Consider the following 24,236-nt stretch of genomic DNA (forward strand, 5'->3'; position numbering starts at 1 on the left):
AAGCCTTCTGCTTTTATTCAGCCCTCCCTAGAGGAGCTGATAAACCATAGTTCAGAGTCAGTTTGAATCTCTTCTCTTTTCTATTGAGTGGCACAGCAGTAGCCTGCAAATGTATAATTTTCAAATTTGAAGCCAATCGATTGAAATGCTTTATACTAACCTCACGCACAGTTATTAAATGCGTCTAGAAGAAAAGACCACTTTGCAGTAACTATTTCTCAGTTTTCTTTTCTGTCACTTCTTTTATTCCAGCCCTTTTACTTACCAAACAAGAATAGGAATCATTCAGTCGGTGATCCAAGGTCTGTCTCTGTAGTACTCTAAAGAGTGCCGCGTGGTCAAATGTGCAAGGATTAGCAGAAATAAACTCATCCATGTCATGTTTCTGTGCATGATCTGCATCTGATTATAGAAAGGTAAAAATAATACTTTGATATAGATTATTTCACTTTAAAACTGGCTTAAAATTTATTTGGAGAACCTGTCTTCTTTTCCAAGTCTCACCAGTTCTTTAAAAATACTGCCACAAGTGGAATCTAAACAAGTGACAATAATATAACAATTCATGGACAAACAGAGCAAAAGAAATGCGTGCGGACACACACACACACACACACACACGTGTATACACATACCAGGGGTGTGTTCCTGCCAGTTCTAACCTCTTCTATAGAAGAAGTTCCACAAATCTACAGTGCCATTTAGAACTGGTTCCAGCTCCCCACCGCAGTCTGCACATCATCAAGATGAAGAGCAAGAGGAGGAATTCTGGGAGTTGAAGTCCACAAGTCTTAAAGCTGTCAAGTTTGAACATCTCTGGGTTATTTTTCCTACAGGGTTAGGGGTGCAAAGGTCTTGTAACTTAACAGGTTTAAGACTTCTGTGCTTCAAATGCCAGAGTTTCTGAGCCAACATTTTGGTTGCTAAGCAAGAGCGTTGTTAAGTGAGTTTCACCACATTTTACAATTTGGCCACGCCTACCCAGTCACATAGCTGGCAAGCCACTTCCGTCCAGTCACATGGCTGGCAAGCCACTCCCACAAAGCAGGCCACACCTACAGAAGAGGTTCTAAAATTTTTTGAAACCAACCACTGACACACACATAAACATAGATTAGATATATAAAGAGATATACTTATTCTTGTATATTTATATGCTTTAAAATTCTCACACAGACAGGTAACAAAATATTAACACAGAGATATTTTTAATATTATTTTCATACAATGCCCACTGCAAAACTTTCTCTGTAATGATATTCTAAAATTTTAGAAAGTTTTGCCAATACTAACTATGAGATGCCTCTTTTAACAAGATACTAAGAGTATAGAAGTTTTGGTTTATTTAAAACACCAGCATGTCTTTGCTTACAGGCATGAAGAAGACACTCATCTCAGAAGAAAGCAGCAATGGAAGATAGCTGGAAGCCCATTTCCTAAACATCAAACTAGAGCAGAAATGAACACATAGCCTCGTACAGGGTCATTTCCAGTCTTTTGCTTTTTATATGCAGCTTTTAAAGAAACAAATATAAAGTAGTAATGGCAAAGAGCTCTTTCAGCCTTCCAGAACAAGAGTAATGAAACTGGAAACAATATTTCTTTGTGCAAATTATATATAACATGCCATTTTAAATGGCACCTCAATCAAATATCTGAATTTATTGTTGTTCAGAGATTGCATCTTTCAACGCCTTTGAACCCCGCGGGTTTATCAAAAGACACAATCTAGTGATTCTTTCGTTAATGGTATGTTTTGTCAAAATCCTCAATGCAAGTTGCTATAAAGTATGGACAGAAAAAGCCTTACCATTGCCAAAAGGACTAGTTATGCATTAGCACATTAGCTCTCTTTGATTTCGTACACAATATTGGAAGTGAACAGGCCACTATCAACTAAAAAATTGACTTGACCCTTACAATAAGGTCTTTGCTCTTCTTTGTTCTTTTAATTTCACATATAGAGGTTTTTAATGTTTGTTACCAGAAAAGATGTATTCTCAATATATTCTTGAAAACTGTGCTACAAACCTAAAATTTCTATAAAAACGGAGACAAAAGTGTATTGATTAAACCCAATTCTAGAGTTAGGTTCATAATAAGACTCCATATTGATCTGTGGGTATGATGCTAACATAATCAGTCACATTTAGAAATTTAGCCCCAGATCATATTGATCCATGTCAAGTCCAACTTTCAGATGCATTTGCAGATGGAAGAATTATTTAATTCAAACTGAAGGATCTGCAGCATCATATCCTGAAAAGATGCAGAAACTAATTCATATCACTTGGCTCTGCATTGTTAAAGCAAGCGTCACATTCATGTGACAGATTTAACAAGGTACATATAGCAAATAAACTGTGTGATAACACATTGATAGTTTACGCTATGAGATTACCATCTACAGATAACGGGAGCAAATTTTTATAATTTTTTTGAAATAATACTTTCCCCACTCCTCAAGTCCTAAGATATATTCATGTATGTAATTAAATGACTATTTAATAAACAAGCATAAAAATGTACATTTTAGATATAGCTATATGGTCTAAGATTCTCCTGAAGTAGACAGGGATTTGAATTAGTCTTTACTAGATTGACATTTGTTAATCAAATTGTGATGTTTGCTACTAATTTCATATATGTAAAACATTTCTGATTAGCAAACGATATGGGGAAGAAGGTTATGGTTACGGCTTACTGTAATCATCTGATGATACAGAGAAAACAAAAAGAAAAACAATGGTGGCTTTTTTTTCCTTTCCTTATGCACATAAATTAAATCCAGATATTTCAACATAATTGAAGCCTTGATATTTCATATTACTATTCTTTATCTCTTAAAAATGCAAATTAGTTTATGTATGTTCATTAACTTTTTTGAAAACAATAGAACAGAGCTGGAAGAGACCTTGGAGGTCTGGCTCAAGCAAGAGAACCTATGCCATTTCTGACAAATGATTGTCCAGTCTCTTCTTAAAACCTCCAGTGATTGCTTCTCTCTTTGATTAGTTTCCAACAAGTGTACTTTTTATATAGTGCTACACCATTCATTATTTGGTAGCATAGACCCTTGAACTTATAGCGCAGTTATATCAACATAAATTGATGCCACATTGTTGCACTACCCTGTGATAACTGATCTTAAGCTTCATTTGGATAAATACTGAACAGTCTGCTATTCCTAACAAGAGCAGAAAGAATCCTATCCAAACTTAGATTTTTTTTAGGAGATATTGTTCAGTTAAAATTGTAAAAGTAAATTGGGAAATGGTTTATAAAATGTTATTGTTATTTTCCTTAGCTGTCTTCATATAATACAAAGGAAACAGAAAAATAGCTACTAGAATATTTTATTAAACAGAGGACTTGTCTCTGCTGCATTCCTGCCATTGGAATAAATCAGCAAGGCTATTTTGATGATTCCCCCATCTGTAATATGTTCAAGCAAGAGACAGTTACAGGAAGTATAATGAAAAGGGATTTGATAAAACAGAAAATTATCCTGTAGCTATTGTCAAGCAACTAGACATAGATGGGATGCAGCAAGACGACAAGGAAAATGATAGTAACCCTTAGGTTGATACCTGCCAAGCAGGACCACATATTTTACTGTCACATTTTATACTTAAGGAATGGATGTCTCTTCTTAGCCTTGGGAGAAAGCAGCCAATATTTCTTTATGGAAAGTTTGGAGAATGAAACCAGGCATGCCATTCCTAAGGCTGCCTCTCATTTTTGACTTTTAAAAATAGGTATCATTTGTATGAGGAAATCAATAAACATAAATGTGAGTGGCATCATCTTTCCTAAGTGCTATCTCATATAAATGTTGAAGTATTGCTAAACACAAAACATAAAAGGATGGCATAAATATAGGAAAAAGTATTATTTGCAAATTACAATAAAAAGAGGTATTATTAAATAGGAATCAGTTAGCTAACATAGTTGCAATGTATGCTTACTTTCTGTATTTCTTTCAGCCAACAGGGTTGTGAGTCATTGTTTCCATTATATTATCAGCTGTAGTGGATTTTTTTTACAACCGTATGAGCCACTTCAATTGCCATAAAGTTGATAAAAATCATATAATCAATAAACAAACTACTAGAAATACTCCTATGAAACTGGAAGTAATGATGAAAACATCAGTAGTAGTGAAAATTAACCCACTGTCGTGAACAAGAAGCAATTACAGCAAACCAACTTTTCTTGCTTGATGGAACAGCCAGGTTTTAACCAGCTTTTAAAAGCCCAAAGGAGCCAGTTGCAGATCAGGTAGCATGCCATTTCAGAGGATAGAAGCACCCACAAGCCAAGTGGCAACTAATGCTGCTCTTTAAATGAAGGTGTTACATCCATTAGTATTTGAGCTGCAGTATTCTGGACCAGCTGCAGTTTCAATAGCAGTCCCAAGTGAAGCTCATTGCAATAGTCCAGTCAAGAGGTAACCAAAGCATGAGTAACAATAACTAATGCCAACTAGGAAAATAGCAATTGCTGCACTAGATGGCGCTGAGTGAAGGCTCTATTTGCTATAGAAGTTTGAAGGACCACCAAAATTGCAAACTGAATCTGCTACAGTAGGGAAGTGCAACTTCATTTAGAATTAATGGTGGAATGTCATCAGAAGTGGTTGGGCTTCAAATTCACTATCACTTGCTGGAATTAAGCCTTCACTCTTCTTCTCTATAGAAATCTAGATGGTGTTAGGCTTCTTATAGCACCAATAACTTCTGACAGATCAATAACTTAGTCAAGGGCCAAGATATATAGTTGGGCATAATTGGCATAACGATGCAGCCTGAACCATTTTCTTCCCAACCTTTCCCCAAAAGGGAAGCTGGAGACTACAGTAGTGAAAACGGTACATTAGAATTCCCAACTGGTCCTTAGAGTCCAACTTTCCACCCTGTCTTTAGAATCCCGCTTTACTAGTATGGCTTCACATCTGGTTAACTGCAATAAAATATCCTTTGATGTTAATTACCCCACTACCTCCTCTTCCCTGAGTTTACAGCTTCAATCCCTGGCCAGGAAGATAATTGAAAAATTTCCTCCAATGAGAATTTATGAAGGGATGTAATCTTGTGCTCTTCTTGTCCAATAATATTTCATCAAAACAATGATGCAGCTGAGTCAGGAATACCTGATTGAAGCTATTTGTTATAAAATCAGTGCAAAGTCTGTAAGAAAAATAATCCCTAAAAATTGTTTCCATGAGAATCTGTACTGAATTTTAATGATACTAATTATATATTTTAAAAAGTAACACAACAGCAATAATGAGCTACAAGTCAGTTTTTTAAAATAGTTATTAATATAAATTTTCAAGAACAGTCAAGTTAAATGCTGATTAATTATACAATTGAAATCTCATAAATTAAAACAATGTAAACTTACTCTGTGATAAATCTGTGTGAGTATTGCTTCCTTTTGGATTCATCTTCTGTGCTTGACCTACAGGAACCGGCTTGTAAGATTGACCAGTAGCTCTGTACATTGCTTGGACCCACAGGATCCGATCTTGTTCATCATCACTGGCAAATATCACTATGTCACCTTCTTTGACAGCATTGAAGAACACCTGACCACCTTGCAGGCCTGCAGATTTAGAAGAACTCAGGATTCAGTCAAATTAACTGACATGAAATTACGTTTTCGCTTTACTCTACCTCCTTAAGTAATAACTGGATTTATAGTCTACCTTTCAATATAAAAAGAGAAGTTAAAAGGACTAAATTAATAAAAACATAATTAAAGGCAGTTAAAATGTAAAATAAAATTCATTAAAATCACTCAAAAGCTAAACTGAAGAGATAGATCTTGATGTCTCTGCTGCAGCCAGAAAACATGGAGGACAATTTGGGAGACACACAGAGGAATGACTAGTCCTGTCTACCCAAGAGATAGCATATTGAGCAGAAGCATCTTTAACAGTGTCTCTCAGATACAGTAGCTCTTAAAAAGAACATGTATGTTCTTCTGCAGGAGATTTCCCAGGTCCAGTGATTGGAGTGAGGAGAAACAAACTCATGCTCAACTCAAACCCCAGTGGCAAGAGAAAAATTCTTCTATGCTGAAGATATTTCTACTTATGTCTACTTTGTGTTAGATATGTAGACGAATAATCAAAATGACACTTTGATCCTAGCATGCATATTATTGGATTGTGCTCCCACTTAAATAAATTTCTCTAATTAACCAATTTTTAAAAAACTTTCTGTCCCTAAGCACTTTTCTGTACTAATTAACAGGTTGGGTGAGTTCTTGCTAAAGAAAGCAAAAAGATGGCCATTATACAAAATTGGTTACTTGGTAGCCATATCATTTACACAGATGCATCTACTGTGCATTATCTCTTTCAGGAGGAAGAGCACTATAAAATCAGAATCAAAACCTCATCCTCATCTTTAAAGGAAATGTTGCTTTTAATTAATATCACTTCATGATATCAATGCCTTTAATAGCATTAAAATAATGTATAACCTGGCAATTCAGATCTGCAATGAGATGAAGATGTTTCTGATATGATAGACTATGAGGTAAAAATGTAACCTGGCCTAAAATAGTCTTTCTCTCTCTTCCTATCTACCTACTTACTTGATAAGATTTTATAAAAAGATAAAACAAGCTATCTTTCTTAATTTCTCTGCAAACAGACATTTGAACTCATTTTGCAGAATACCTGGATGGGGTGCTGTATAATCAACAGTGTATCCTTCAAGTTGCATTAACTCCTGAGGCTCTGATTTTTTCTCTCTGTAGCTGCACATGGCAAATGTATATTGGCTAACCTAGGTGAAAGATAAAGAGAAGCCCTGAATTAGCTATACTTCACTATATCATGTTATATTGACATCCAGCTCTTAGTTCAGTGGGACATAGGCAATAAACTAGCTGCTAACAACCGTAGTTATAAATAATCTGCTATGTGGCTTAGAACAAAGATGTCAACTGTACATTAACAACTTGAAATTCACAACAACTGCTTTACAAAATACTCTTAGATATCAAGGTACCACTAATCTACTTGTATATTACAGGTTTATAGCAATTAGTGTGCAATAATTGTGAAATTGCAATTTGAAAAATAAAAGCACCTTTTTATCCGACTATCACCAGTAGTTATCTTGAGAATCAATGCTAAATTTAAAATTTAATCATTATTCTGTACATTCCCATCAATACATTTTTTTAAACAGGTATATGTAAGGCATTTGTTCATCTACCTTGAACACTGTGTGTCCTTCCAACTGACACTAGTACACATATATTTTACCTTGAAACCTAGAGCACACAAAAGTTTGAAGGTCATATCAGGCTTCACACTGTGTCTAAAGCTGTACATTTGCAATGATTGAAGGAAAGCAGGCTCTATCCCCCGCCCCCCTTTAAGTTGGAGAATGTGCACATGCAATATTATAAGCAGATATCTCAGTATCAAATTAACTCCCCACTGCAAATAAGGCATAAATGTTTGGCTTCACCAACTTGGGGGATTCTGGGGCCACATATGAGGTGCTAGTGTGCCCATTGAAGCTTCTGGGCACACTTTACAACTCCAATCAAAACAGTCAGGAAAGGTATCCAGAAAATAATTGGCTCTTCAGTTCTGTGTCATTGTTGAGAAAAATATTATTTTTGAATATGTCATTTGCATTTGACTGCAAATTTTTGATTACTGTAGTCAGATTACAAAAGGTGCAAAGTGATCACCATAATCAAATATAAATACAAATACAATAGCAGAATTGGAAGGGATCTTGGAGGTCTTCTAGTCCAACCCCCTGCCTAGGCAGGAAACCCTATACCGTTTTAGACAAATGACAGTTGGTCTTACCTGAACTGTTGTTTTAGGAGGTTTTGCAGGATTAGCCAGGATTGGGTATTGTGATGTCCAATTGACCTCGAGACAGAGTTAATTTGAAGCCATGCCTCTGTGATCCTTGCTTCTGGTCCCGAGTTTCAACAAGTCAAGACCACTGCAAAACACCTGAAAACAAGTCATAACGGAACACACCCTACCCCCTAAACTCCCCCAACCCCTGGACCAATGCTAGGGTGGGAACCTGGCTAATCCTGCAAAACCTCCTAAAACAACAGTTCAGGTTGTTCAAGACCAACTCTCGTTTTCCGGAGGAATTTTGCAGGATTAGCCAGGATTGGGACATACTCAAGTTAACGTCCCTCAAGGGGGGCACTATTGGTCCTGGGTCCCTCATGCACTACCACTTGTTGTAACACCCTACGATTAAATGCCGCATCAGCCGATGCAAATGCATCTAACCTGTAGGGCCTGATTAAGGGAGAAGGGGATGCCCACATAGCCGCCCCGCAAATCTCCACGATAGGCTGAGGTAGCCACACTCCTGGTGGAGTGTGCTCTGATGCCCTGGGGCAGCGGAAGGTGCTGAACCTCATAGGCCAATGTGATGGCCGTTTGATCCACCTCCCTATAGCCAAGGAGGACACCCTCTTCCCCAGGGAAGACGGATAAAAGGAAATGAAGAGCGCTTCAGATTTCCTGAGGCCGTCCGTGCGCCTCAGGTAAATGCACAAGGCATGTCTGACATCCAGCCAGTGCCAGAGGCGCTCCCTATCATGAGACGGGTCCGGACAAAAATCCGGTAATACCACCTCCTGCGACCTGTGGAAAAGGGAGTTAACCTTGGGAACAAAAGTCGGATCCAGTCACAGGATGACCCGATTATTGTGGAATGTACAAAGATCCGACCTGGAAGGCAGCACCCCCAGTTTGGAGATGTGACAGGCTGAGGTGACCGCCACAAGGAACACTACCTTAAGGGTTGCAAACTTCAGGTTAACCATCCTCAGAGGTTTGAATGGTGCTCCTGTCATTGCTTGGAGAACCATAGTGGGGCTCCATGTTGGAAACCTGTGGACTACCGGGGGATGGAGATTCCCCGCACCCTTCAGAAACCTCTTAATTAACGGGACCCGGGAAAGTGGAAGGAGCCCCTCTCCCCGAATAATCATGGAGAGGGCTTCCAACTGTCTCCTGAGGGTGCCATGTGAGAGCCCCCTATCCAATCCATCTTGGAGGAACTCCAAGACGTGTGATACTGAAGCCTTGTGAGGATTCACTCCCGAGACACGGCACCACTTTGCAAAGACCCGACAGGTGGAATTATAAATCCAACCTGTGGAAAAGGGAACCCTTGTGTGAAGCCTCAATTGTGGAGATCACCCTCTGTGAAAGCTGGGTGGCTCTTAGGCGCTCCTGCTCAATCTCCACATGGCTAGCTGCAGCCACTGTGGCTTGGGTTGCACCAGGTTCCCCTGTCTGAGGTCTATAATCCCTCCCCGGGATCCTCCCCGGGTGTGACACTGACAGCCACATTAGGTCCGCAAACCATGCCCGGTGCGGCCAGTAGGGCACTACTAAGATGAGCTCCGTCTTCTCTGATACCACTTTCCGAACTACCCCAGGGAGAAGGGGAAGGGGCGGGAAGGCATAGAGCAGGCCCTCCAGCCACAGAATCTGAAGCACGTTGACTCCCTCTGTCCCCCAATCTGGGAACCGAGAGAAGAACCCATCCACCTGAGCATTCTGCTGTGTGGAAAACAGGTCCACCTCCGGATGGCCGAACCTGGAGCAGATGGCCTGGAACAGTTTCGGAGAATGACTCCACTCCCTCTGGTTGACGGTGGCCTGACTGAGCCAGTTGGCTTGATGGTTATTCACTCCTGTAATGTGCTCTGCCTTGAGAGATCAAAGATGCCATTCCGCAAAGGAGCCGACTACCATTGCTTCGGTTCGAAGAGCCCTGGAGTGTGTGCCACCCTGTCGGTTGACATGGGCCTTCGCCGCCACATTGTCGGTCAGCACCATGATGTCTCGATCCCGAACATGGTACTTGAAGTGCCACAATGCCAAGTGAATCGCTCGCAGTTCCAGCCAATTTATATTGTGTTGAGGTCAACCAGGTCCAACGCCCCTGCGCCATCCGGGACTCCAAGAGAGCTCCCCACCCGTACATCTGGCGTCCATTGTCAGGATGAGGTGCTCCAGCTCCTTGAACTCGCAACCCTGTGTAGCTCTGGGGAGAGCCACCACCTCAATGACAGCTGCACCTCGGAATTGTTGGAGTTTGATCTCTGATGCAGCAGGAGATGCCACTGGAGCGGCCTCGCATGTAGACGAGCCTAAGGCACCATGTCTATGCAAGAAATGAATTTCCACAGCAAGCTGGAGAGTACTACTACAGGAACAAAACGTTGACTTCTAACTTGTCTAACTAAGGCTAACAAACTAACTTTACGGTCGTGGGACAGGAACACCTTCCCCAGCTTAGAGTCTATGATGGTCCCCAGGTGAGAAATCCTGGTGGCAGGAACAAGGGAACTCTTATCTAGGTTAACTGAAAAACCAAACTGCTGTAGTGTGGATACCACCAATGAAAGATCCTTCTTCGTCCACTCAAACGATGCTGCTTGGACTAAGATGTCATCGAGATAGCATTGGACCCTGACAGAGTGAAGGTCCGAGGTGCTGACACCAAGCCAAATGGTAGGGCCCTGTACTGGTAGTGGCTACCTAAATAGGAGAACCTGAGATACTTATGATGGCCAGCGAAGATGGGAATATGGAGGCAAGCCTCCGTCAGGTCGATGGAGTCCATGAAGTCATTGAGCCTGACCCCCACCAGGATGGATTTAAGCAATGCCAACTTGAATCTTCTATAGACTAAGTGAAAATTTAGCAGTTTAAGATCCAGAATTGCCCTCCATCCCCCTGAATTCTTCGGAACGACAAAGAGATTGGAATAGAAACCTGACCCCACTTGGTCCGGTGGAACCGGTTCCACTGCCCTAATCTCTAGGAGGTGTTGGATCGCCTGCCTCATGAGAGAGCATTTATCTTTACTCTTGACGATCGAAAACATCCGAAAGTGGTTTGGCGGAATGGAGAGAAACTTTAGGCGCAGGCCAAATCTAATGGTATTTAGAACCCAGGCGTCAGTGGTAATCTCAGCCCAGGTGTCGACAAACAGAAGCAGTCTGCCATCTATGGGTGGGGTAGCTATTGACCTATCTGCCCCAGTGGTAGGGATGGCCACCTCCCCCCGAAAAGGATCTCTTCCCCTGGGGTTGGAACCTGGGCCTATCCCTCGTGTAGTGCCTATCCGACTGCCTATCTGATCTCGGAAAATACCTGCGCCTCCTGATCTGACTGACGATAGGACTGCTTCCGAAAGTAAGGTGCAGATTTTTGCTCCGACTTCTTTGTGGGCATGGGCTTAACCCTCTTTTATTCTTGTCCTTAACGAGGATTGGGTCCAATGGGGTACTGAAAAGGCATCCCCCGTAATAAGGCGATGATGCCAGGTGCTACTTTGCCTTGTTCTCTGCTTGCCATCTCCTCAGCCACAGGAGATGTTGGGAGGTCACCGAGGTCACCATTGCCCGTGAGGTATACTTCATGGCATGCAGAGTGGTGTCTGCAGAGAATTGAGCAACAGCAACCAGCTTGTTGAGATTTTGATGAGTATGCACTTCCTCAGGCAGAATCCTTTCCTGCATCTGTTGTAGCCAAAGGATAGCCATGCAGCTGAAGAATGACGCAGAGGCAGCTGCCTTGATGGCCCATGCAGAAGACTGGAATGTTTATGAAGGGTTAACTCTGCCTTCTTGTCCTCGGCCTTCAAGTAATCAGCCACATCACTGGACATCACCATTGATGTGGATGCCAATGCCTCACTGGAGGGTCCACTGTGGGCACCTGCAACACCTCAGAGAAACTAGGTTCCATTTTAAAGAACCTCCTATCACTGCTGCGAGGTTGGGAAATGGTCCTCTAGGAACAACTTAGGGGCAAGGATGTCTTCCTTTGCTGGAGGAGGCACTGAGTAAACTCAATCATCTGGCTTTTTCTCCGGACCATCCACCTTGGCACCCTCCATCTCACCCAGTGTGCGCTGTGGCCCTGGCCTTGTGCAACAGTGACTTGAACAAATCCGGAGGAAACAGACCAGAGAATGCTGGTGCCTCAAATTTTGAGGGATCCTCATTATCAAACATATCTCCCTCTCTTTGAACCTGATCCCCCACCATGGAACCCTCACTAGCCAGAGAAGGAGAAACAGGCAGGCGCACCTCCAAGGGGGAAGGCCTCGGCCTGGCTTGAGCAGTGCATTCCCCCCCCAGTGACCTTTGCCACCATTGCGGGTCGCACAGACCCCTTCTGTAACCCAGCAAAAATTCCATGTGAAACTGCAGAGGAGATAAGCCTCTGAATGCTTGCTGGAAGCTGTTCCATGTCTCTAACGAAAGAATCCTCCTCCTCCTCTTGTGCACAGCCTTCAGACTGTGGAGCCAATGATGGCCTGATGGGACTATCCCCCCTGGCCCCCCTGCACTGAAAAGGATCCCTTAGATAGGAGCCCTGTTCCACCATGGAGAGTGGGGAGGGGAAGGTGAAATGTCCCTGAGATACACTGGGGAATCCCCCCTGTGGAGAGACCTAGACCTGGATCTAATGGGCGATCTAGACCTCAAGGGAGAACTAGGCCTACCCCTCTATTCAGCCCTGGACACCTGCTTCTCCAGGGCCCTGTGCCTCCTTTCCTCATCCTTCTGTAAGGCCTTGGAGGATTTTCCAGCTGCTGCAGTTTTTCACAGTCTCACAGAGGCTGTGGGACTCACTTGGGCCCTACTGGAGGTCCCCTCCCCAGGGGACAATGGATGGGAATCTGGCCTCTTCTCTGCATCTGCCATGGCACCAGGTCAGGACTCCACCAGGCCCAGCCCACCAGAAACAGCAGCGACCAAAAAACGGCTTTCCCCAATCACTCACAGCCTCCACGCGACGAAATCAGCCTCTGGTTGATCTTTTCTGCCCCTTTTGCAACTCACGCAGCTCCAGGCCCCCTGATGTCGATCTGGGCCTACAGGGATTTGCCCTGCTGCTGTATAAAGGATGGCCACCCAGGAAGGCAGGGATGAAAATGAGGCCTCATAGTAGCCTCTGTCCCAGACCATGCGGCCCACAGGAATTGAGGCCCCCAAATGGCCGCCGTAATGGTGTCCTGCCTCTAAAGCCCGAGGAAGCAACTTTTAAATCCCTTACCGGCGACTGGGAGCAAGCCAAACCAAGGGGAGGCTTCCAGGTATCAGATGGAGGCAAGGGGAAGAAGGCAGGGAGAAGGAATTTGCAGGATGGCACTGGATTGTTTTTGGAAGAATAAGGAATCAAAAAACCTGTCTTTCTTCAGCCAGTCAGAGTTGAAACTGGGAACCAGAAGCAAGGAGCACAGAGGGGTGGCTTCAAATAAACTCTGTCTCGAGGCCAATTGGACATCACAACACCCAATCCTGGCTAATCCTGCAAAATGCCTCTGGAAAATGGCTATCCAACATCTTCTTAAAGACATCCAGTGTTGGGGCATTCACAACTTCTGGAGGCAAGCTCTTCCACTGATTAATTGTTCTAACTGTCAGGAAATTTCTCCTCAGTTCTAAGTTGCTTCTCTCCTTGATTAGTTTCCACCCATTGCTTCTTGTTCTACCCTCAGGTGCCTTGGAGAATAGTTTGACTTCTCTTCTTTGTGGCAACCCTGAGATATTGGAACACTGCTATCATGTCTCCGCTAATCCTTATTTCTATTAAACTAGACATGCCCAGTTCCTGCAACCGTTCCTCATATGTTTTAGTCTCCAGTCCCCTAATCATCTTTGTTGCTCTTCTCTGCACTCTTTCTAGAGTCTCCACATCTTTTCTACACCATGGCGACCAAAACTGAATGCAGTATTCCAACTCTGGCCTTACCAAGGCATTATAAAGTGGTATTAACACTTCACGTGATCTTGATTCTATCCCTCTGTTTATGCAGCCTAGAACTGTGCTGGCTTTTTTGGCAGCTGCTGCACACTGCTGGCTCATATTTAAATGGTTGTCCACTAGGACTCCAAGGTCCCTCTCACAATTACTACTATTGAGCAAGGTACCACCTATACTGTACCTGTGCATTTCGTTTTTCTTGCCTAAATGTAGAAAAGCTTAAAGGAGGCCAACAGCAGTCTTATCTAGTTGAAAGAGATGTCTCTCCATTCCCTTGATTTTACATATATAAGTGTGCACTAAGTTGTTGATGTTGTTTCCTTCACCTGCAGTCTGAAGTGTACAATTGACTACTTTGGCTTTCTGAATAGGCCTAGTGTGGAATGTCTATAAAGAATTGTACAGATGGGCATTTTGCCATCCCTTTCATAATTCCTGAACTGTTTGACACGGCAGGAGTTTTGCTAAAAAAAAATTATTTTTATGTTTCAGGATTATTAAGTGGCAGATGAACTGTGGGTTGCATAATAACCCCATCCAGTAACTTTAAAAAACCTATTTAAATCATCACTTAGCATTAAATGGTTGAATTTGTCTATTTAACCTTTTGTCTGATCTATCTAATAAAATGAAATTCAATGGTGAAACCTTTTGTCTGATCTATCTAATAAAATGAAATTCAATGGTGAAAAAGGTTCTACATTTAGGCAAGAATATATTACTTACTAGATCTATTGATAACTTCAAAATGTATATACATCACATACAGTGTGACTATCGTTGAACTTTGAGTGAGAGTTGCAAATGTAGCATTCATAAAATACAGAATTGGTTTAATGAATTGCAGGTGAATGCTACATTTATATTCTTGCACACTCTGAAACACCATTTTGGAATTGAATCAAAAATGCTGCACAACCTTGATTGGATGTGAGAACTTATACACTTGTTCTTTTGAATATATCCTAGAATTTTTTTTAGGATTTTGTGAGTGAGTTCTAATAGGAAATTTAAATCCATAAATAATGGGATTAGTACAAAGAGTTCTGTGCATGGGAACTGTTTTGCTGAAATCAGCATTAAAATATTTTTACAAACTAGATTGCACATTTCTAAGTTCCAAAATACAAATAGATACATATACATATGCATATACACAGACATACATATATACATATACATACACACACACATACACACACACACACAATGTTTATTACTTCAACAACATCTCTTGAAATGATGTTGAAATTAAACAAGAAGGAAACATCACTAACCTGCACAAGAACAAAGTAGCGCTTTTTCCATCTTTTCCAAACTTTTTGTCCAAGGGCATACAAATACCTGTTAAATGTGAAGACAAATCATTCTCAGTTAAAAACCTTACAATGAAATGGCCACAAATGAACATGAATGAAACAGTGTTTCGGAAGAATGGAGGAGTTTTTGTTATTGGATTCCTGTATGTACTTATGCTTAACATATAGATGATACATTTTGATGCATTCGTTAATAGTACTATTAACATTTTATATAGGGAGCATGCAACATAAATAATCTTAGTCCTAATTCAAAACAGTATTGAAAAGTAAATCAGTGTTATTATCATATACTTCACATGAAAACTGAGATTTAGGAACTAAGGCAACTCTATTAGTTTATAGCAGAGACAAGATTTGAAATGGAGATTTTCCAGCTCATAGTTCATGTGGTGTTTCAAGAAGAAACCTGTGAGTTGTTGCCTTTCAGAATGTTATTGAATTTTCAATCAATCTTCTCCAATCTGGGGCCATGTAGAATTGTTGGGGCTACAACTTCAAAGACTTCTAGGAAAGACAATCTCAATATGTCTAGAAAATCACAGGTTGAAAAAAACAGAAACTAAAGATAACTTACTAAGGTTTTATGGCTGATATATAATAAACTCAGAGCAAACATTAGAGCAGTTTTTTGATTGCAAGAAATTTGCAGGATCTCAAAAAATATGCAATTGAGTTAAACAATTGTTATGAATATGGCAAAAGAACATAACCATAATGTCAGGGTTCCAAATATCATCCAAAATTAAATCAGAGTCTGAGGCAAATGATTCCTCAAAGTTCCAATTTATTAAGAGAGCCATGTTAACATATCTGGGAAAACCTGAATCTGAAGGCTTCCCGGTTTCCCCACCAAGTTGAAAGTTCAAGATCTTTCCCCCACACCCACAAGACCATCACATGGTCCAATCTTCCACTGCCATGCTGGCAGCTTCCACCCATCCAGTTCTGGTCAGGTGCAGAGGTGCAGAGACAAAGGATGACCTTGGCTTTTTAGAAATAATTTTGTTATGGCAACATGGCATCTAACTCTGTACAATCCCCTGTCCCATTTTCCCACAGTAGAAAATGCATAGTAGAATAATAGAAAGTGTGGCAGGCCTGAGGTCCAAAAGCAAATAAGACTTGCAGACCTGACATGTACATCAACAATCTGTTGCTTCCTCATTAACTTGTTTCTACTAGATGAGCCCAGAAAGCACCAACAGATAATGTACCTGTACTGGATCCAAATAATTGTTCTCTGCTTTGGAACTTAATACTATACATTTCTAAAGCATGTTTTTCCTTCAAATGCACTACAATTTTCAGCAAACTCTGAATCAATTTATGAAATATATTTATGTTATTTGCATATATACTCAATCACTGCTTAGAGCTCCATAGCCAATAATTTGTTGATTAAATGATGATTGAGTTACTGTTATTGTGCTAAGCCATTAATTCACAGAGTATATAATTGATTATCTGTATTAGTGTCTCTTACTACAACAATGTATTCTAGATACTTCTACAATGCTTATCTTCTTAAAAGAAGTAATAAGGTTTCCCCTGTCTATGGGTATGCTACATTCTGACAAAATATATATCTAAAACAGGAGTCAGTGACTTACAACCTCTAGGCTCTTGGGATTTTTAGATTAAATTTTAGTATTTAAATTACCTGAAGTAGGAAATATAAGAAAGCTATAATGCAACCTCTAATACAGGCATACCAATGCGAGCGAGAGGAAGGGTGGGAGAGAGAGAGAGAGTATCTTTATAAACGCTGTTTTCCCAAATCACAGCTATATGTATTCATGAACTGGCCTTATTTATTAAATTTTTATGACACCCATCTCACTATTAAAAGTGACTCTTATCTTGTTTATAGCTTTCAGCCTTGTCAAAAATGTTAATGCTGTCCTTGATCATTATAAGGGGACCCATCACTACTCCAAGACAGTATTATGCCCCTAATTGAAAAGTTATCCATACAAGTGAAGAAAGATGAAACTGACTTAATCATGGAATGATACTAAGAAAATTTTGGCTTCACCAACAGACATGAGACGGTAATAGAAGCCATTGTGCTCAGTCCTTATGAGTAAATCTTGAATTGGAGTCTCATCCAACCACCCAATGGAAAAGCTGCCAGTTTTCTGAAAAGGGTCAGAAATCAATGAACAGATGGATGTTTGAATACCTGGAGAAGCACCCAGTATATGCAAAACTACTTGGGAGAACACTATGGTAATAAGAATGGATCACTGCCAGATGAGAGCTTCCTGTAAGGTCGTACTTGAGTGCAACACATCTTTCTGTACAAACCCAATCCTGTATTCTTTATATATTTTAAATTGTGTCCTGTGAATCTCTTGTTATTTCTAGATCTTGCTTGGTTCAGTGAACTTTGTCTGCTGGAAGGGAATCTATTCCCTTGAACTTAAACTTGTATTTATAACTACATCTTTAATTGCTGAATTTATGACCTTGTAACTGCTATACTAACTGATTCAAACCCAAGGGGGCCATGACAGTTACATACAGTGTACTGTTCTTTGACAATGAAGGCAATGATTTATGATCTCAATATCACTTGATCACTTGGTTCAGAGGTGGGTTTCAGCCGGTCCTGTCTGATATGCGTGTACCAGTTGAAAGAATTTAGTGTGCCTTCCCGTACCAGGGCTTCCGTGGGCCCAGTATGGAATGGTCCCTCCCCTGGCCTTCCTCCCTCCTGCTCGCCCATCAGCAGAAGCCTTCTGGGAGGTTTTGTCTGGTGGGTGCACTGAGGGCGGGTGGGGAATTGCAGAGGGAGGAAATCGCATGAATTCCCCACCCTCTTCATTAGAAATGAGGTGATTGTCAGAGGAGAGAGCAGTGCGTACCCATGGGCTTCTCCAACGAATCCTCCCCACACATATGAAAATAGCAGCCGCAAACACTTTGAGCTTGAAGATTGGCCATCTTTAACTCAATATTGGATAGTATAAGAGACCATGGCATGGAGGTGTGTGTGAATTGGATGAATGTTTGCAAAGATGCTACCAGGACTTGCTCCTATAAGAAGGGAGGTATAGGAATGTATCTCTGTGTTCCTGTAATGTGCATACCATAATTGGACTATCTAGGCAGGGAAGATGGAAGAACATTTGAGGTATAATTTTACAAAAATCAACCCTCTGACTAAAAATTTAAATTTGATTGTAGTAGGTATATCAATTTCTTGTCCATCCCCAGATCCAATTACATCACATGATTTGTTTACAGGGAGGAAGACTCAGGTTTCCCATTTTCTGACTTGCAGCACCACATAGTTTGAGAATCCCAGCAATTAGCAATAAAACAAAAGGTATAAATGAATGCCTACTGCCACAGGCCTGAACTAGTACTGCTAGCACTGATAGCTAACGATGAGTCAGATAAGCACCTATTGTTGTATGCCTGCAAGATGAATCGGATTCTACAAAACCACTGTTTGCCATAGGGAAGTTCTTACTTGATTGTAATATTGTCTGTGGGCATTCTGGATGTGGTTTGCTTTCTTTAGGAAGCAAGGGACTAAATGCAAAAGTAGATGACAAAAGGCATTGCAATGGCCTGGAACTTCCAGTTTGCCAAATGCAAAGAACTATGTTGATTGGCCATTGAACTTTTCAAATTCAAAAAAGTATTCACTGTGCATGTGTACAGTGTTCAGAAGTGTTATATAGCAAAAAAAGGGCATTTCTTTTTGATAATCATATTGCTCCTGGGCTGTGTTGAAATTAGAGTAGTCTATTGCTGCTGCTACTTTAGTGGCTTAGCTCAGTGGCTGAACAAGGAAAGTAGCAGAACATGTGATCAACTGCTATTTTTGCTGATTGTTATATAATTGAGAAGGGACACGGTGGCTCAGTGGCTAAGACATTGACCTTGTCGATCAGAAAGATTGGCAGTTTGGCAGTTCGAATCCCTAGCGCCGTGTAACGGAGTGAGCTCCCGTTACTTATCCCAGCTTCTGCCAACAGTTCGAAAGCATGTAAAAAATACAAATAGAAAAATAGGGACCACTTTGGTGGGAAGGTAACAGCGGTCCGTTTAGTCATGCCAGCCACATGATCACAGAGATGTCTTTAAACAGCACTGGCTCTTTGGCTTTGAAACAGAGCTGAGCACCGCCCCCTCAAGTCAGGAATGACTAGCACATACGTGCAAGGGGAACCTTTACCTTTAGAGAATTTTAAGTATTATTGTTATCATTACTTTTTTAAAAAAAAAAAGTTTTTTATTTTTTGTTCTCTATATACAATTATAGGTATACATTCACATAGTTATTATTCTTTTTTGCATTCGTCATTCTTATACATTTGTCATTCCATTTATAAAATTATAATATTCCATTTGGGTTGCTTTGTTTACCATCCCTCGCCTGTTTTGACACCACCTTCTTCTCCTTTTCTTTTCTCCCTCCCTCCCTTCTCTACTTCCTTCCTTCTTCCTTTCCCTTCCTTCTTCCCTTACCTCTCCCCTCATCCTCTCTTCCCCTTCCTACCCTCTCTCCCTCTCTCCTTCTCCCTTCCATCTTCCTCTCCTCATCCCTATCTTCCATATCTTTATAAGGATCTTTATCTTTATCATTAGACTTTTATGCCACCTTTTTTATATATAACTCAAAGTGGCAAACATACAGTAGTTAATCTTCCTGCCTCTATTTTCCCCAGAATAACAGCCCCTTTAGTTGGGTTGGGCTGAGAAAGAGTGACTGGCCCAAAGTCATTCAGCTGGCTTTCATACCTAAGGGAAACCTAGAATTCACAGAACCTGTAGGCTGCACTTTAACCACAAAATCAAAGTGCTCCTTAAAAACAAAACAAAACAAAACAACAACACCCTCATGGCCAGTTTCTCTGTAGTTGATTAAAAATATCGGGGAGAATAAGGCTTCTTTTTAGTTCTAAAGTTATCTAAGATGCAATAAATCTTTAATTCAGTTCCATAAGAAGAAAGAACGTATGAAATGTTCTGATAGAACATTTTGAATTGCGTCTTTTTTTTTTTTAAAAAAAAAACCCTATTTGAATGCTTTATTTAAATGAATGATATATATGTGAGACAAAGGTTTATAGCACTTAAGACTATGCCATGAGGCTTGCCTGTTTGTCTGTGATGTTTATGATGGGAAGGAGAGAAGACTAATGATTAAATAAGTGACTATATGGCATCATTATTTATTGGCTCCTAAAACAATTCACCAAAGTTGTATGTAGGAGAATAATGTTAATACTTGTTAATACTCCATAAGTAGGGCCTATTCTTTGTTTATCTCTAAGGAAAAAATCCATCTGCATCTTTAAAATGAATCCTTTACTTTTTATAAGCTTTTATTTATCACAGTTGAAGAAAAGGTAGAAAGGGGGAAAAATCAATACATATTACAGTTCTGTTCTACAAAAGGCTTTCTTAAAAAGAAGTCTAAGTCAAGGTTGAAAGAGCAATTAAAGCAGTCTCAAAATCTGGGCCATTCTGATAGAGTTCAGTTAACATGTGGCAGAAGTAATCATCCACTTGTGAAAATGATTTTCAGTTCATTCTCAAACACCTTTCAGACACTCATGATCCCATTTAACTGACAACAATACAGTCTATCTGCGGGCATCACTGCATTCAGTGTGAGAACCAATAGGGACCAAATGCCCACAGGCACTTTCAGCCATCATGGTGTATTCTGTTCTGCCTAGCATAAAGGAAATTCTTCCTTGTTCTGCATTCCTTCTTTTATGTAACCCCACAAGATTAAGCTTTTTTTCTTTTCTCTTCTTTTTTTGTCCTCGGTTGACGAGGAGAGACACAACAGATTCAAGACTACAATACAGCTAGGTCATCAGAAGCCTAGCTGAAAACATTCTCAGATTGATTTCAATACTTTTCCGTGCTCTTGAAAAAGAGCACCAAACACATCTTCACAAGAAATGGGATGGTGTGAGGAGCTAAAGAAAGAAAATAAAACCCACATAGCCCAAATAGCTGTTACAATGCTGGGGAAGACAAATATTCTGAATGCAAAGAAAGCTAAACAACAATGGAAACTATATCTATTCACTTCAGTGAACTGGACACTCAATATATGAATAGGAAAATTGGCAGGAAGCCCCTAAAGATTTTTACACCATCCTTCTATTTCTCAATATACATATGGACATAGCGTACACACAGAGAGGGTGGCATTAGGACATTAGGTAAAAGGTAAAGGTCTCCTCGCACATATGTGCTAGTCGTTCCCGACTGTAAGGGGTGGTTCTCATCTCAGTTTCAAAGCTGAAGAGCCAGCACTGTCTCCATCGTCATGTGGCCGGCATGACTAAACACCAAAGGTGCACGGAACGCAGTTATCTTCCCACCAAAGGTGTTTCCTATTTTTCTACTTGCATTTTTACAAGTTCAACGTCTTAGCTACTGAGCCACTGCATCCCTTTTATTAGGACATTAATGCCGTTATTTAATGATAACGCAAGTATCTTTCATCACTTTAATAAAGACAATTGGAACAAATATTTAAAAACAAATCAATAGATAGATTATCAGGAAAATATACGTGTCCCAGGATAATGTTGCAGGATCCAATATGGGTCAGTCATAGGGACCAGAGTTTTTTAGTCTTCCGAACTTCTGAACTTCATGCTGGAGCTGATCCTCGGGGAATTTCATTCTGTGACATTCTGGTGAGAGAGAAATTCCCTTGGGCTTCTGCACAAGTCTGAAAGCTTAAAACCGTGATGGTGAACTTATGGCATGCATGCCAGAGGTGGTACTCCCCACTCTGTGGGCACGTGTACCATCACCAGCTGCTCTTCTGTTTTCGGCCTGAAAATGGCCCCCAAAATACCAATAAACAGCCAAAAACAGGCATGCACATGCCGGCCAGCTGGTCTTCGTGTTTCCGGCACTCCTGTTTCGCCATCACTGGCTTATAAGACTAAAAACCTCTGGTCTCACTGACTGATTCAGATTGGATCCTGCAAGATAGGTTGTCATTGTGAGTCTGGGCTTTATACTCTGAGATAGACACATAATCTAGTTTAAGAATGAGGCTAAGCAATCATATAGGCTAGAAATGGTTCTTAGACAAAAATGAGTGTTCTTTCTATCTAAGCCAGGGGTGTCCAAACTTGGGAGCTTGTGGCTGGGGAATTCTGGGAGTTGAAGTCCACAAGTCTTAAAGTTCCCAAGTCCCTTGATCTAAGCAAAGTATAAATAAAGTAAGGATTGAAAAATAAGCCAAGCACCAGCCTAGATACCAGAAAACTGTTTTAATACCGCTTTAGGTATGAAAGCTGGCTGGGTGATTTTGGACCCATCACACTCTCTCAGCCCAACTCAACTCATAGGGTCAATGTGGAAAAAATAGGAGGAGGAGCATGTACATTTGTGCACTGAGTTCTTTATAGAAATAATAATAAATACTCATTCTAATACTGTATATATATATGTGCCTAGGACAATAATAGACTACCTGCTGAATCTTTCTAAAAATATAGTATCTGTAGATAAATGACAAAAATCAAATACTTTCTCATGTTTGAGGTATTTTGATATTTTAAAAACTAAATTTAAATTACTTATAACGTATGGGGTCATCTGTATTCAAAAGAGCATGCATATTCATATCCCCAACCAACACACCTTTAACATTAGCACAAGCATAAATACCCTAAACAAATATGATTTACACCTTGCTCACAATTTGAGCAAGTTGCAGAGATACTCCACATATAAACCACACCTATATCTTAATACTTCTGCAGTTACAACTTACTGTTGTTCAACTTTTAAAATTGTTATCATTTCCCCCCCCTGGATTTTATACAATTTATTTCAATTCCATTCTCTGACACATTGCTTATTCCCATGAAAATTTCTAAAATATTTCTTCCTGCATTCCTTCATTCCAGAGCACTTTATTACTTCACACAGATAAGTTTTCTATTACAGTATATAATCAAACTAAAATCTACATAAAAGAAAAATAACTAACACATATACAAGCAAAACAAAAAAAGAATCCAATGTACATATGACAAAAGAATCTCATAGGACTGGAAGGGACCTTGTTGGTCTTCTAGACCAACCCCTTGCTTGAGGCAGGAAACTCACAGTCAAATGGTTGTCCAGTCTATTTTAGAAAATCTCCAGTGATGAAGCACCTACAATCCTAGGAGGCAAACTATTTCACTGAATAATTGCTTTTACTGTCAACAAACTTCTCCTTAGTTCTAGGTCATAGTTCTCTTTGACTAGCTTCAAAGATACATGTCTTTGGAGATTCTTCATCATCCAGGTCATGGTTGTTCCGAAGGTATTTTGGATTTTCGATGAAGCTTCTTGTATGAGAAGCAAAACGTCTTCAAATAAAAACAATAAAGTCCAGTTGCCTCTTTAAAAAAAAAAACACCTTTGGAACTTCAAAGACCCATTACTTCTTGTCCTGCCTTCTGATGCTCTTCAATTCATTTCAGAAGAAGCCTTGGTGAAACTAGGCATTCAAGTCTTTTTTAAAATAATCGAATATGCCTTTTTCTGCTTTCAAAACACTATGTTTGTCTATACCAGTGGTAGTCAACCTGGTCCCTACCGCCCACTAGTGGGTGTTCCAGCTTTCATAGTGGACGGTAGGGGTTTGCTGTAACGCTGCTTTATAAATTTTCTAAAGTAAAGTTACTTCCCTACTTATAAATCACCATTACTGTGCAACCGGTGGGCGGTAGGTATAAAAAGGTTGACTACCCCTGGTCTATACATTTGTCACCTCAAAAGAAAGAATCTATGATTATGTATGAGCATGGATGTTCTTTAAAAAAAATACAACAGCAACACACACACACACACACACACACACATTCTATTATTATGAATATTATCTTTCAATCTCTCCACAAAGTAATTATTATAGAAACCAATAATTGTGGTTTCACGTAAAGTGTTAGTATCACTTTATATTGCTTTGGTAAGACCACACCTGAAATACTATATCCAGGTTTGGTCACCACAGTACAAAAAGATGTCGAGACTCTGCAAAAGGTGCAAAGAAGACCAAGAAAGATGATTTGGGACTGGAGGCTAAAACATATGATGAAAGGTTGCAGAAACTG

At 40.3% G+C, this 24,236-nt stretch overlaps 1 protein-coding gene across 9 annotated transcripts in view; it reads right to left on the reverse strand.

Moving 5' to 3' along the window:
• The window catches only part of CADPS2 (calcium dependent secretion activator 2), a 387,307-nt gene that overhangs the window by 150,025 nt on the left and 213,046 nt on the right, over positions 1–24,236 (reverse strand). For all 9 annotated transcript variants that reach the window (XM_032220716.1, XM_032220714.1, XM_032220712.1 and 6 more), the window contains 4 exons: positions 15,085–15,151; positions 6,692–6,800; positions 5,407–5,607; positions 266–402 (listed from right to left, as the gene is read on the reverse strand). In XM_032220716.1, coding sequence (XP_032076607.1) covers positions 266–402; positions 5,407–5,607; positions 6,692–6,800; positions 15,085–15,151 — 514 coding nt within the window. The remainder of the gene's footprint in view (positions 1–265; positions 403–5,406; positions 5,608–6,691; positions 6,801–15,084; positions 15,152–24,236) is intronic.

This window comes from Thamnophis elegans, chromosome 7 (genome assembly GCF_009769535.1).
Source record: "Thamnophis elegans isolate rThaEle1 chromosome 7, rThaEle1.pri, whole genome shotgun sequence".
In the NCBI taxonomy this organism is placed as follows: domain Eukaryota; kingdom Metazoa; phylum Chordata; class Lepidosauria; order Squamata; family Colubridae; genus Thamnophis; species Thamnophis elegans.